Consider the following 12,556-nt stretch of genomic DNA (forward strand, 5'->3'; position numbering starts at 1 on the left):
ATTTAATCTATTTTTTATGTACGTACGCTTGTAAATGAGCAGACCCCCTACCAATAGATGGCGGTAGCGAACAACGCATTTATGTCAAGCGAAGAAGACTCAGGCAAAATAAGCACATGTGCCGCCGACGATGGTTTATGTTCTTATTTGAACCCTTTTCTGTCAAATCGAGATTCGGTGTCCATTATGGATATACCGGGCTCATATCCTTCGCCTAACTTTGATTATCCTCCTACGAACTCCATCCAGCTGTCATGGCCTCAGACGTCGGCCTCAAGGAGCAACTTCCAACCCAGCATGTGGAATTGGGGCCAAACAGAAGCATCTTTCGATCACAGATGGGCCTACAGCGGCCATGCCAACGTTACTCACCGACCGGCGACAGGACCTGTTTCCCAGCCATCTGGTGAGTTTCATCATTCGTAAATCAAAGAATAAAAACAAGTTAAAGAAAAGTCACGAATAGAATGTTTTTTGCACAACAGCCATTTGACTAATCAAATCACCACCTAAAATGTGAGATATTCCTTTAAATTTCCATAGTTCAATCGCAAGCGTACATACGTTCATTTTTACGAGCTGCTTCTCTTCACAAGGTTCACGGGGGTGCTGGAGCCTATCCTAGACAACATCGGGCAGTAGGCGGGGCAAACAATGAATTGATTGCCATTTGCCAGCCAATCGCAGGGCGGATAGAGACTGACAACCTAGCATAGGGGATTGCCATAGCCATTTGTTAGTAATATTGACCTACACAGGGGCCTTGTGGGCTGCGATCGGCTGGCCACCGATTTAGGGTTTGGCCCGAAGTCAGCTGGGATAGGCTCCAGCACCCCCCCCAACCCTAATGAAGATGAAGTGTTTCATAAAATGAGATGATGGGCCCTGTGGGTGCAGGTTTTTCGTCCAACCAATCAATACGACACCTTTTCACCAATCCAGTGTCTTACAAATATAAAGAGTTAATTGTAGTCAAATGCTCCTTGTTTCAGCCAAAATCTTAGCGGTTGGAACAAAGATTAGGACCCATTTTGTGGAATTATATCCCACCGCTGACTTACACTGTAAATTGGTTTAGGACCTGAATGTTATCAACCCAGACAACAATGGTGGAGAAATTCTGGACCAGCAGGCAATCATGAGAAAAAGGTAAGTGTGACCAAATTACATATAATTTATATATTTATTTATGTATTTTTACCTCAGCTTCACATTACAGTTTTGGGCCCACAGATCCCTTAATGAAGAAAATATTTTCCAACTCTTTCAATTTCCAAATGGGAAATAAAAACGTTCACTTAAATGTATTACACATAGTTTTAAAACATTTTTTTACAAGGAACCCTTGATGATTGTTAATTGCACTTTTCAGTGTTCACAGCACCGTGTTTGGAAACATTTAAATGATTGATAACTTTTCATTCAAAACATGCTATTTAAAGAAGCTCTACTACTATCCATGAAATTCTGGAGTAACAATTTATTTTCTTGTCTATCTGAAATTGTAACGTAAGGCCATTGAAACGAATTCTGTATAGACGCCTAATGTGCCTTGTAAAATCCTTAGAATATTCGACAAAAACACTCCATTTGTGCAATATGAAAAATGTGTTTTCTTTCAGAATAAGAAAAGAAAAGAACCTGATTTTTCACATTTTTGTGACACTTGTGACCGGGGATTCAAAGACCTAGAGAAGTATGAGGAGCATCTGGCTCAACATGTCAAGGTAATTTATTTTACAGTGCATGGACTTTTGACTGCCTCACCAATACCGATTCTCCTCATACAGTGTTCTGTCCGAGAGTGCAACTTCACAGCTCATGAAAAAATCGTGGCCTTTCATTGGAGAAATGTAAGACAAAGCCCTAACTATTTGTCCTGTCCTGTTTTGCCCTTTTGCTAAGAATAAACAATGCTGTTTTGCAGACCCATGCACCTGGAAGGAAGAGAATTAAGTTGGACACAGCTGAAGAGATTGCAAAATGGAGAGAAGAGAGGCAAAAGTCAGTGAATTGCAAAATGACGCATAGAGATATTGAGTTGGTAGTCTGCAATGGGAGCTTTTATTCTTCTTCTCAGGAATTTTCCAACACTGCAAAATGTTGAGAAAAAAAGAAAACTGATGGAGGAACGTGAGAAGACTGGCGCAGTTCTGGAGACAGCTCAGTTTGGGTACTTGACTCAAGGAACATTTTAACCACTTTCTGTATACTGTAACATTATGGATGGTCTGAGAAAGCCTCATTAGATTGAGGATTGGAAATGGAGATTCCTAAACTAACAATTTTTTAATATGAAATGACTCATCTGCTTGGCCTTGGCCTGGTTATAAATGAAAACCGATGTTTCAATGTCAAAGAGGATTTTACCATTCTTTTCTGCTCTAATGTAAAGACGAATGAGAGGCCGAGGACGTGGCAGGTGGCGTGGGAGAGGTCGTAGGAGCTTCCAAAACCAACATGGTCCGCCTCAATCAAACACTTGCGTTGTAAACGAGAGCCCACCACCCCTCGCCCAGCCCAGTCAGAACGGCGATCCACTGGGAGTGTTGGCCAAAAGTGATAATGGTGAGTCAGTGCACGAATCCCTCATAATTCTTCAAACTAATTCTGTGCTTAATCCCTTTTTCTTCCTATGTCTTCTTGTCAGAGTCTGACGGTGCAGACTCTGAGCCCAGGACCACTGGCCTTGCCGTGGCCCCCAAACAGATGACCAGCGCTCTGGGTTCTCTTTTAGCCAACTATAATTCCATGAGTGAGAGTGAAAATGATGAGGATGTACAGGGTAAGAAAAATGAATAATATGATTATTTAGTAAAAAAATTATATTCATTGAGATGGTCTTTAACAGTTTGTTTTGTTTTTAGGCACTCCAATCCAAACAGTCAAAGTAGTTCTTGAAGAAAACAAGGTCTTGCTTGAGAAAAATAATGAATCCTTAAGGAATTCTAAAACCTCTCAACAGGATGCGCAAGCTTCTAAATTGCCAGGTCCTTGGTCAGGCTTGAACACGTCAAATAGCCAAATAGGAAGAGGAGGATGGCGGGGTCGTGGTCGTGGTCGTGGTCGACACAGACACAATGCTATTCTGCAGACACGACGGGCCACTCTCCTTGAAATGGTGAGGAGTTGATATAGATCATCTAATATGATATAAATCCAGACACAATCTTCCATTTCGACTTTGAAGTGGAAGTGGTTGGTGCACAACTACAGCAGTGTCACTTTCCAGATACATTCAATATAAACTAACAATTCTCAAAGTGAGGCTGTGGCACACCAATGACTCATTTAACCGTTTAAAATGTGCCGAGTTACAGCGGTTGAGACCATTTTTTTAATCCGGTAGATTGCATTTTTAGAGACTCTTCATTTTCTTGTCATCAATTTATTTCAAAGCTATATTTACAATAGCAACAACTATTTTATTTTTAGCTTTAATTATAATGCATAATCTTGAGATGTTAGAGGAAGCCAGGGTGCACATACAAAGAGCGCCATAAAGACAATTTAAATGGCTTGCTATTTTCCTGTTTAAACAGAACGCTGATTATCTGTTTTTGCTTTGTTTTGTTTAGCTACTTGCCCCGGATATCAGGCACGAAAGAAATGTACTCCTCCAGTGTGTTCGATACGTGGTGTGCAACAACTTTTTTGGCCTTGGTAGCAAGCCACAACTTCAGAACAGGGTTGGCCTAAAGCAAGCCAGTTCAGAAGAGGCAGTTAAGAAGGAGAGTAGGACTTTGTCAGATTCTACAGTGGATGAAAGAGGGTGTTCTATCAAGAGTGAGACTGAATCCAACAGAACGACCACTAGTCCAACAATACACATCGAGGAAAATATGGAGAAAAGTCCAGCTGACATGCTGTCTAAGAACGCCTTTGAGAACCACTTGACAAAGAATCGTCCAGAGGGCACACACGGTGATCAATCTTGCTTTGTTGTTCAAAATGTCTCTGATGCCAGCTGACCAGGCAGGCTCGGAGGAATCAAATAAAAATGCTGTTTTTATTTCCCAAAACATTGAAACTCATCCAGACCGTGACGAAGCGGGTTCGCCATGTCAACGAGCAAGGTGTGGATCACCAGGCCACCAAGTTGGTTTCCAAGATGTCGAAACTTTGCTCCCCAACGACCAGAAGTCCAAGAATGCCCAATTGGCAAGTGCACAGCAGGTTGCAGAAGAGAGGGAAGAAATTGTGACCAGTGACCAAAACAACCATGGTTCAACCACACTTAATGAAAGTACATTGACCATTAATTATAATGATGACGAAATATGGGAAATGCCAAGTTGATTTATGCTGTGGGTTTGAAAATGCCTGTACTTTATTTGTTGGTAATGATGAAAATGTCAATTTGCCAATTATTTTTTTCCCCAGCGACAAATGTAAAATCAATTTCAGTGTTATTCATTTTGATTAAATGTAAATATAGTTAAAATGTGCAGAATTGGGTTTTACATACAAGGTGGGTTATTGTTGCCAAAGGTGAAGTGTGGTGCGTAGTTTGTTTAACCCACCGTAAACATGACACCAGGTATGGGAAGTATTTGAGCTAGACTGCAAAACACGCACATTAAATTTATTGTAAAAACAATAAGTACAATATCATTACCTCAGTGAGTACAAATTGTTGAAATGTTGGCACAGGGAAAACAAAGTGCAGTTTTATTCCCTTATAGTATCCTGATATACAGTTATTCTTCTGAGAAGAGGGATCAAGTCATCCTACATTTGCCAAGAAAGGAGTAGAAAGTTCAAGTGTTTGTTTTATACCATCAATTAATAAAGATGTTGCCATGGTAACACGCATAGCGTCTGAGCTAGGTCAGGGTAACAAGATTCCGACGACAAGATTCTTAACTCCAAGTTTTCCATTTGATTAAACTAGTCAGAAGACATTTAACTCCCCCGTACATATCGTACATATCACGTATTGTACGTACCGCTGCGTAACAACAATTTGTGCCACGTGTGGCAATTGATTTACGTCATATCACTATAGCAACGCATGATCCGGACAGAAACTTGAATGCGACATTTGTAACAACACCGATGAGAAATTTTGATGACTTTTTGTTCACTTGTTGCCGATTTAAGTGCCAACAAACTTCAAAATGGCCACCAGTTACATTCAAGTCGACCCACCGTTCGTCGAATTTAAAGACGTCCAACTTGGCAAAGTCTACAATACTGTCGTCACAGCCATTAATGTTGGCAGAATCACCAGGGAAATTTTTTTCGAAAGCCCAAAGTTAAAGGTAAAGTGTATTTTGATTTTTTTTTTTGCCAAACCACACTTGCCTCCAATAAAACACTGGTAGTTCTTGGCTTCTTCTATTCTATTATTCTATTCATTATCTCGAGGTTTGGATACCTGTTTTTTATTGATCTATTCATTACACTCCAAACATACAGCTCCGTTTTTTCCCCGAGAACAGAGGGCGCAATAATATTCTACGCTAGTTTGTCATGAAAGTGTATTTACAACATAATTCATCGCTACATGTTAATTGTAAAGGTAGTTTTTTTCAGTGGGTTTTTGCCTGGGATTGTCAGGGAGAGTTTCAATGTCTCAATTCATTTGGACGTCTATCGCTATTAACGTCGGCCAGTGAGTCGAAATTGGTTGAGTCCTCTTTTTGCACATTTGAGATATATGTAATGATTGAATGTCAGATTTAAAAGTATGCTTAAATAAAGATCAGAGCATATTCTATGATAAATATCTGCAAAAAGCCAAAGGGTTTGCATACTTTATACTGTATATGTGGTTGGATTTGTTTTTTCATGCAGGTATTTAAGTTCTCAGCACCCAGAGTTGCTAAAAATGTGGCTCCTGGTTTGTCTGTGAGTGGCGTACTGGAGTTTATCCCCGAGAAAGAGGAGAAAGTCACAGACTACATTTATGTTCATATAGATGCTACAGAAAAAATTGAGGTCCCACTCCATATGTAAGAACAAATTATTTCCAGAGACATTCATTTTTTTGTCACTGTCCAAGTCGGGTAATGACTGTGTATTTCTTAACAATTGATTGTATGAATATGTTCATGTAGTTCTCCCCGGGTTTGTTCTTTATCCATGGACTCGAAGTTAGACTTTGGCTTTCTTCCTGCCAGTGGACAAATCATTACTAGATTTGTTCCCATCACCAATCGTGGAACAGCATCAGGTGATTCGACATCTTTGCCATCTGCCATGCATTTTTCTTCGTCTCTTTAAGGCAGGGGTGGGCAAACTATTCCACAATGGGCTGCAGTGGTGCAGGTTTTTGTTCCAACCTGTAAGAGAAACCTTTCCACCAATCTGGTATTTTAGAAGTGCAATCAATGGATTGCAGTCAGGTGCTTCTTGGTTCAGCACATACCTCATTGGATAAATTGTTTGTGTTGGATTGATGGGAACAAAAACCTGCACCCACAGCGGCCCTCGAGGACCGGTTTGCCCACCCCTGCTTTAAGGGTTGCTTAGGTTTGAGTAAATGTCCACTTTTTTTTAAAATTTTGTGTCGGCACGCCTTTTTGTCAGGTTTGTTCAAGGTGTTGCACTGCGAAGACTCTTTGATCCGACTTTCACCTGGCAGTGGGGTCGTCGGGGCTGGTGCTACGAGGAGGCTAAAGGTTGAACTGCATGCTGACAAACCCAGAAAAATTGATGAAAAAGCCATGTAAGTTTGTGCATATCACATTCAAAGTCAAATCCACGTGCAAAAAAAATAGCTTTCATCTTTCTCGTATCTGCACGTAATATCGAAAGCAGGGCCTAATTGGTTTTGTAGTTTTTCCATTTGATTACTAAAAGAAGTGAGGAAAAAGCATCTCCTATTTGGTGTAGCTTAACCATGTTACTTTACAAAGCCCACTTTTTGCATGGAATACCTATGTCACCAGGATCCGGCTTCAGAATAGTTCCATTGTGGTTCTCAATATCAAAGCCGATGTGGTTGAACAACAGCTCGAAATCTTGGATAAACAGGTAGTACATCTGATTATCACCACCTCTGTTCTATGCAACTCAATGTTTATGCACGATACCCATGATAATAAGCTTGTGATTCCTTTCTAAAGGGTAACCATTTGTCCTGTCTGTGCTTCGGACCTGTCTACTATGGGACGTCCCGCGTGGAGCGTGTGGTCGTTGCAAACAACGGGCCCCAAACATGTGACTGGGTGTGCTTGCTTCACGATTCAGCTGCTGGGACCGAAAGTGTAAGTGAAGTCTCCAGTAAAAGGCAGTTCATACGAAGAAGAAATAGATTAACATGGTGATATTGATACGCTGCAGGGAGCAAATCTTGACAAGAGCACAGATTTTGCATTGGTTTCCGAAATGGAGCCGTGCAACCCTGCCCCCCGCTGCCCATGTCCTGTTGTGGAGTGTATTCCTAACCAAGGTAGACTGGGAGCGTATAAGAAAACTACTGTGACAGTACGCTTCAGCCCTATTTTCCATAGGTAAATGTGTCTTTGTAAGAATAGTATGAAAGTCATAAATAAGTTGCAAACATCTCGGTATTCTTTCAGCTATTAATGTAAAGTAACAGCAACAAGATAGCAGTGTTGAGAGAAGAATGACTCCACAGGCAGTAAAAGGGCCGTGGTTGGGTTAAATGAGAATGTAAAACTAATGTAAAATGATGGGAAGACCCATAATTGTCTTTTTCAGGGTTGAAAAAATTAATCTCAGTCACCCCACATTTGGCCTATTAAGCGAACAGGCCTAAAGACCATCATTGCATACGAACCCTGTACAATTTTTTTTCATCCACCTAAAGACTTGTATTACAGATTCAAGCCATTGTTGAGATTCTTTTTGCTTTCATTTGCAAACAAAAAACTTTAGATATGTTACCAGTTGCATCACTTCTCTGCTATAATGCTGTATGAATACATATTTGAACACAAACGGTGGTGCAGCTTTGTGTAACATGTACACATTAGAGAACTCACAAACATGTGTTATTCATCCTGTGCAATGACCAAGTACTAATTTACTGAGCATCTGTGACAGATGCTGTGCATATATAATGTCTACAATACTGCCTCATAGTAGATCGTGTTCACACCAGAAAGAAAACAAAATGTCCATTGAATTGGAAAAATATGTGTAAAATATGTAATTCCTAACTTTTTATTCATCTATGATTATGGTATTTTTATGATAACAAATAATGCACAAAATATGCATTATAGAGTTCTGTTTTTTTAATTTTCTAATTACTTTGGGCACAGGCTGGAACAAATGAAAAGCATTTTCATGAATTCAAATGAGAAAAGGTGATTTTGTATGTGTGTTATGAGTTGTGAGCATGGGTATGAAACAAATGGAACTTTTATCTCGAGCCACATCTGGATTGGTACTAACAGAAATTGCTACATTCCTTTCCATACAGATTACATGTCAAGTCTCAATGTGAGCCCAGTCGGCAGGACTACTGTCTATTTCTACATCTGGACTCGGTTAGAAGCAAACATGGCTTCATGCACCGAAATGGTACTCAGAATACAACACACCTTTCCTGTCTAAAATTAATTGCATCTATGTAAAGTCCATATCTTTGTTAGTACATGAGCAAATTTGACAGGGAATGTTGCTTCAAACATCCCAGATCTGCATGCTGGTCTGTAAAAATGAGCATCCTCATTTTAATTTTAATTTAATTAGTTTGGTATGTTTCACAATTTTCAATCTCAATCTGCGGCACAGTATTATTAATTGAAAAACATGTTGAGATGAGTAAAAACCTCATGAAGTACTTTCTCTTGCCAGGTAACAGCACTGTAGAGTTGGCAGTAACGGGCACTGGGTTGCCGGTGGTTCTAATTCCTAGCCCCTCAAATACATTTGACTTTTCTACCTGTGCGGTGGGCCAGAGAGGTGAACACCTTTGTGTGCTGCAGAATTTCTGTCCGCATCTTCCTATCCACTTCCGCTTCCGTAAATTGGCGCATTTTGGCGCTCAACCCTCCTCCGGCACTATTGCTCCTGGAGGTTGTCAGGTAAGATTAACACTCACTGCATACATTAGTTTTTCCTAACATTTAGAGATATATATTTAATAATGTTTTTATTATTATTTTTAGTACTACCATATAGTGAACAAGCATTTAATCATTGTACCTTTAGCTTTACTTTGTTAGGATAAATTGATGAACTAATATTTATTGCAAAATAAGTAAATATATGATGATGATATGATATTTTGACCATTTATGTAGTCATTCATTATCTAGGCCACTTATCCTCACAAAAGTGGCGGGGGTGCTGGAGCCTGTCCCAGCCAACAGTAGGTAGTAGGCAGGGTATAAACCCTGAATTGGTTGCCAGCCAATCGCAGGGCACATAGAGACTAACAACCACACTTAAACCTAGGGACAGCTTTTATTGTTCTAACAGCATACCCTGGCCAGATCAGTGAAACTTAACCATTTCCTTTGTTATATCTGTTTCATTTCACACTGTCACAACAGTAGTTGGGAATCACTGATAAAATGTATAATTATGTTTTGTGTTGCTTCCTCAGGACATCACTTTGTTTTTCAATGCAAGGCAGCAGGGGGAATTCCATATGTGCCAGAAACTTGATGTTTTGGGATATGTTGCTATCAAGAAGGCGAAAAGCAACCCTGATGATGATGCCAAGCTAAAGCTTGGCAGCTTCTACACCATCTCACTGCACGTATCAGCTATCTGCAACATTGAGATGACTCCTCCTCCTCCTAAATTAAATCCTGGTAATATTACAAACTTTGCAACTGGTCAGGGTAATTAGTTATTTTTAAAAATGTGAATCAGAGCATTCGGCACAGCCAATGACCAACCTGGCTAAGTTCGAGCACTGCAGTTGTCAAATTGGTGTCCAAGAGCTGAAACTTTAGGGACCACCAATAGATGAAGATTTGCCCAAACTTCCATTTTCTGTTACACTGGGACTTTGGGAATGCATAGACATTAAACATAGAACATTCCATTTGATGACATACATGCTTTTGTTTTTAAGGTATTACCCCAATAATCAGCAATGCCACCGGTTTACGTCCAAAAGTTCAATCTAAGGAATTAGCTTCCTGCTATGGAATGGTGCGTGCTGCCATCGTCAGTGCTCGTAAGACAACATTCCATATGCATCATCGGAAGAGTGATCAAAGTCCAGGTGGTGAGGAGTTTCTGGCTTTGCCGAATGACCGAGCCACCAGTGTCAGACCGTCCTCACCACAAAGACAATTCAGGTAAGGTTCGATAGAAAATACAATAAACGGATACCAGAAAAGATGACACTTGCTCTCCTATTCCATTCTCTTTCATTTCGTTGTCTTCTCGTCTATTCCTTTTATCAGGACCATCTTTACAGGAGTACAACGTTACACCTATTTAGATCCTGATTATAGTCTCACTTTGGAAGAGACGGAGAAAAGACAATTACATAAACAGCGTTACACCGAATTCCTCGAGCAACTCAGACAAACACGCCTGGATAAGATCAAGACGAAGTAAAAAATATATATACGGTATCTTATTCCTGACCGAAAGGTCGGCTACAACATAGGAATGAATGATTTAAAGGAATATCTATAATGTTTGGTTTCTAGACTGGAAGAACAAGGAGACAAATTTGGGATTATATCTGGCCAAGGCCTCAACCCACCGAAACTTCTCTACCGTGACGTGAATGTCAATCAGAGGTCAAGTAGCGATCTGAACTATACTTCCTGTGGCCAGCACAAGGAAAGGACTACCAGCACCAAGCAGGTCAGTTCCATGCTAGGCAATAATCACCATGTAGTACATTCACCTGATTTCGGTGCAGGCAGTAGATTCATATCCTGCTCAGAGACATTGTGAAAGAAAATGTTTGATTGTCTCTGTGCTCTGTGGCTGACTAGGAACCAAGTTCGAAGGTCTGAAGTCAGCTAGGATAGGAGCCAGCACTTTGCAACCTTAGCCTTTAGTGTATTGTATATTACAATGCAATTATCATGAATTTAATTCAATGCGGAGTTTGCAGTCAAGTACTATAACATGTTTTCCACATTTGCTCAAACAATCATTATGACTACGCATGTATACATGATAAATTAGATCTCTTACAATGTAGCAATGATTTTCATTTTTTGTTGAATAAGAATCGCATTGACACTATTCACGAATAGTGTGTGCCAATGTGCAACTATGAAGGTTTCCAGTATTTTCTAAATAACTTAATATTGCGAATTGCACCTTCCTGCGTTTAAACTTGATATATTTGGGTTTTATTTGATTTTAAAAGTGCAATAAAAGAAAAAAAGTTATCTGTCATTTGCTGTAATTCTGGTCCACATTAGGCTTAATGGTAAGCTCGAACCCGTCATACATGACACTTGGTCTTCAATTGGTTGTGAGCTGATCGCATAAATGATTATTATCGCACTTTTTATTATCATTATAGTTATAATTATACTCATCATCTAGGTGTCAGTGGACTCACATGCATTCCCAGCAACTAGCCAGGAAGTAACAGACTGTGAGAGGAATTTAACCCCACAGGAGCTTTACCAGGTTATCATTGGTCAGTTTCCCACTATATCCATGTATAATGATTTTTTTAACACATGGCATTATTATTCTCCTGATTAAATCACTGATGCTCTTTCTTCCATTAGGCCCAGCATTTGTGGACTTTGGAGAGGTGTGTTTACATTCGGTGTGTGAGCAGAAGGTAGAGCTGATCAATCCGCTGCCAATGTTTGTGAGGGTCCAATTCGTAGTGGACTGCCCTGAGCTGGAAGGCTCATGTCCTCTGTCTCACGTGTTGCCACCGGTTTCAGACAGTGCGGTAACCCTGACATTTCAAAGCAACAAGCTGGGTCACTTTTATAGGTTGGAAGATGAACTCTCATAGAATCTAGTACTTTACTTTTAACCACACGTCTTGTTAAAATATATTCTTTTCTCTCTAGACCGATATCTTACACAGTGAATCAGCAACATCCTGGACAGATTTTGGTCAAGGCCATGGTTGTCCGTAATTACCTGGAATTGTCCACCTCCCTGCTGATACTCTGTCCAAACGCAAACTTGCTTGCCTCGTCAGGCTACCGAACCTCAGTTACCCTTCGGAACCCGCGAAATCAGCCAGCAGAATTCACTTGGCGCCCCATAGTTCCAGAGAGTGGCATCCTCTTCTCTATTCGACCAGCCGCAGGTTTTCGCACTGTCCTGGGCCTTTAGAGGAGACTAAACTGACTAATCCGTCCATTATTACTGAAACTAACCAGAAGCTTTCTATCCACCAGGTATAGTAGAGCCATACAGCGAACTTGATTGTGAGGTGGTCTGGCATGCGGCTTTCTCGTCCCCTCAGGAAGGAGACTTTGATCTCTGTGTCATTGATGGCAACACAAAACGTCTTCACTGTCAGGCTAAGGTATCGTAAACTGTGTAAACTTCCCACGCCGGTAGTTTTGGATATGGTGTAAACTGGAAGAACTTCATTCGTTACTTGCTTCTCTAACTTATTGGTTACAAAAAAATTGGCCATGGGCTCTATTTTAGTAGTATTCGCCTGTGCTCT

At 40.4% G+C, this 12,556-nt stretch overlaps 2 protein-coding genes across 3 annotated transcripts in view; both read left to right on the top strand.

The window, feature by feature from the left end:
* Positions 1-62: 62 nt before the first annotated feature.
* nufip1 (nuclear FMR1 interacting protein 1) lies at positions 63-4,442 on the top strand. The gene is made up of 11 exons (XM_077605593.1): positions 63-406; positions 1,079-1,149; positions 1,623-1,727; positions 1,791-1,853; positions 1,928-2,004; positions 2,081-2,173; positions 2,396-2,568; positions 2,651-2,785; positions 2,868-3,121; positions 3,579-3,924; positions 4,040-4,442. Exons 1-11 carry the CDS (start codon positions 82-84, stop codon positions 4,297-4,299), a joined length of 1,902 nt encoding a protein of 633 aa, XP_077461719.1. The 5' UTR covers positions 63-81; the 3' UTR covers positions 4,300-4,442.
* Positions 4,443-4,795: 353 nt separating this feature from the next.
* LOC144077667 (cilia- and flagella-associated protein 47-like) overlaps positions 4,796-12,556 on the top strand; it is a 29,639-nt gene continuing 21,878 nt past the window's right edge. Inside the window, exons 1-17 of one of the 2 annotated variants that reach the window (XM_077605571.1) lie at positions 4,796-5,264; positions 5,800-5,957; positions 6,063-6,178; positions 6,535-6,673; positions 6,897-6,981; positions 7,074-7,214; positions 7,291-7,460; positions 8,399-8,499; positions 8,776-9,005; positions 9,530-9,740; positions 10,007-10,235; positions 10,344-10,496; positions 10,596-10,755; positions 11,455-11,551; positions 11,646-11,862; positions 11,943-12,187; positions 12,279-12,409. In XM_077605571.1, the coding sequence (XP_077461697.1) occupies positions 5,121-5,264; positions 5,800-5,957; positions 6,063-6,178; positions 6,535-6,673; positions 6,897-6,981; positions 7,074-7,214; positions 7,291-7,460; positions 8,399-8,499; positions 8,776-9,005; positions 9,530-9,740; positions 10,007-10,235; positions 10,344-10,496; positions 10,596-10,755; positions 11,455-11,551; positions 11,646-11,862; positions 11,943-12,187; positions 12,279-12,409 (2,727 nt within the window). In that variant the 5' untranslated portion in view covers positions 4,796-5,120. Of the gene's footprint in view, positions 5,265-5,799; positions 5,958-6,062; positions 6,179-6,534; positions 6,674-6,896; positions 6,982-7,073; positions 7,215-7,290; positions 7,461-8,398; positions 8,500-8,775; positions 9,006-9,529; positions 9,741-10,006; positions 10,236-10,343; positions 10,497-10,595; positions 10,756-11,454; positions 11,552-11,645; positions 11,863-11,942; positions 12,188-12,278; positions 12,410-12,556 lie in introns of those variants that run through there. The other variant, XM_077605579.1, reaches the window with a different exon arrangement.

This window comes from Stigmatopora argus, chromosome 1, assembly GCF_051989625.1.
Source record: "Stigmatopora argus isolate UIUO_Sarg chromosome 1, RoL_Sarg_1.0, whole genome shotgun sequence".
In the NCBI taxonomy this organism is placed as follows: Eukaryota; Metazoa; Chordata; class Actinopteri; order Syngnathiformes; family Syngnathidae; genus Stigmatopora; species Stigmatopora argus.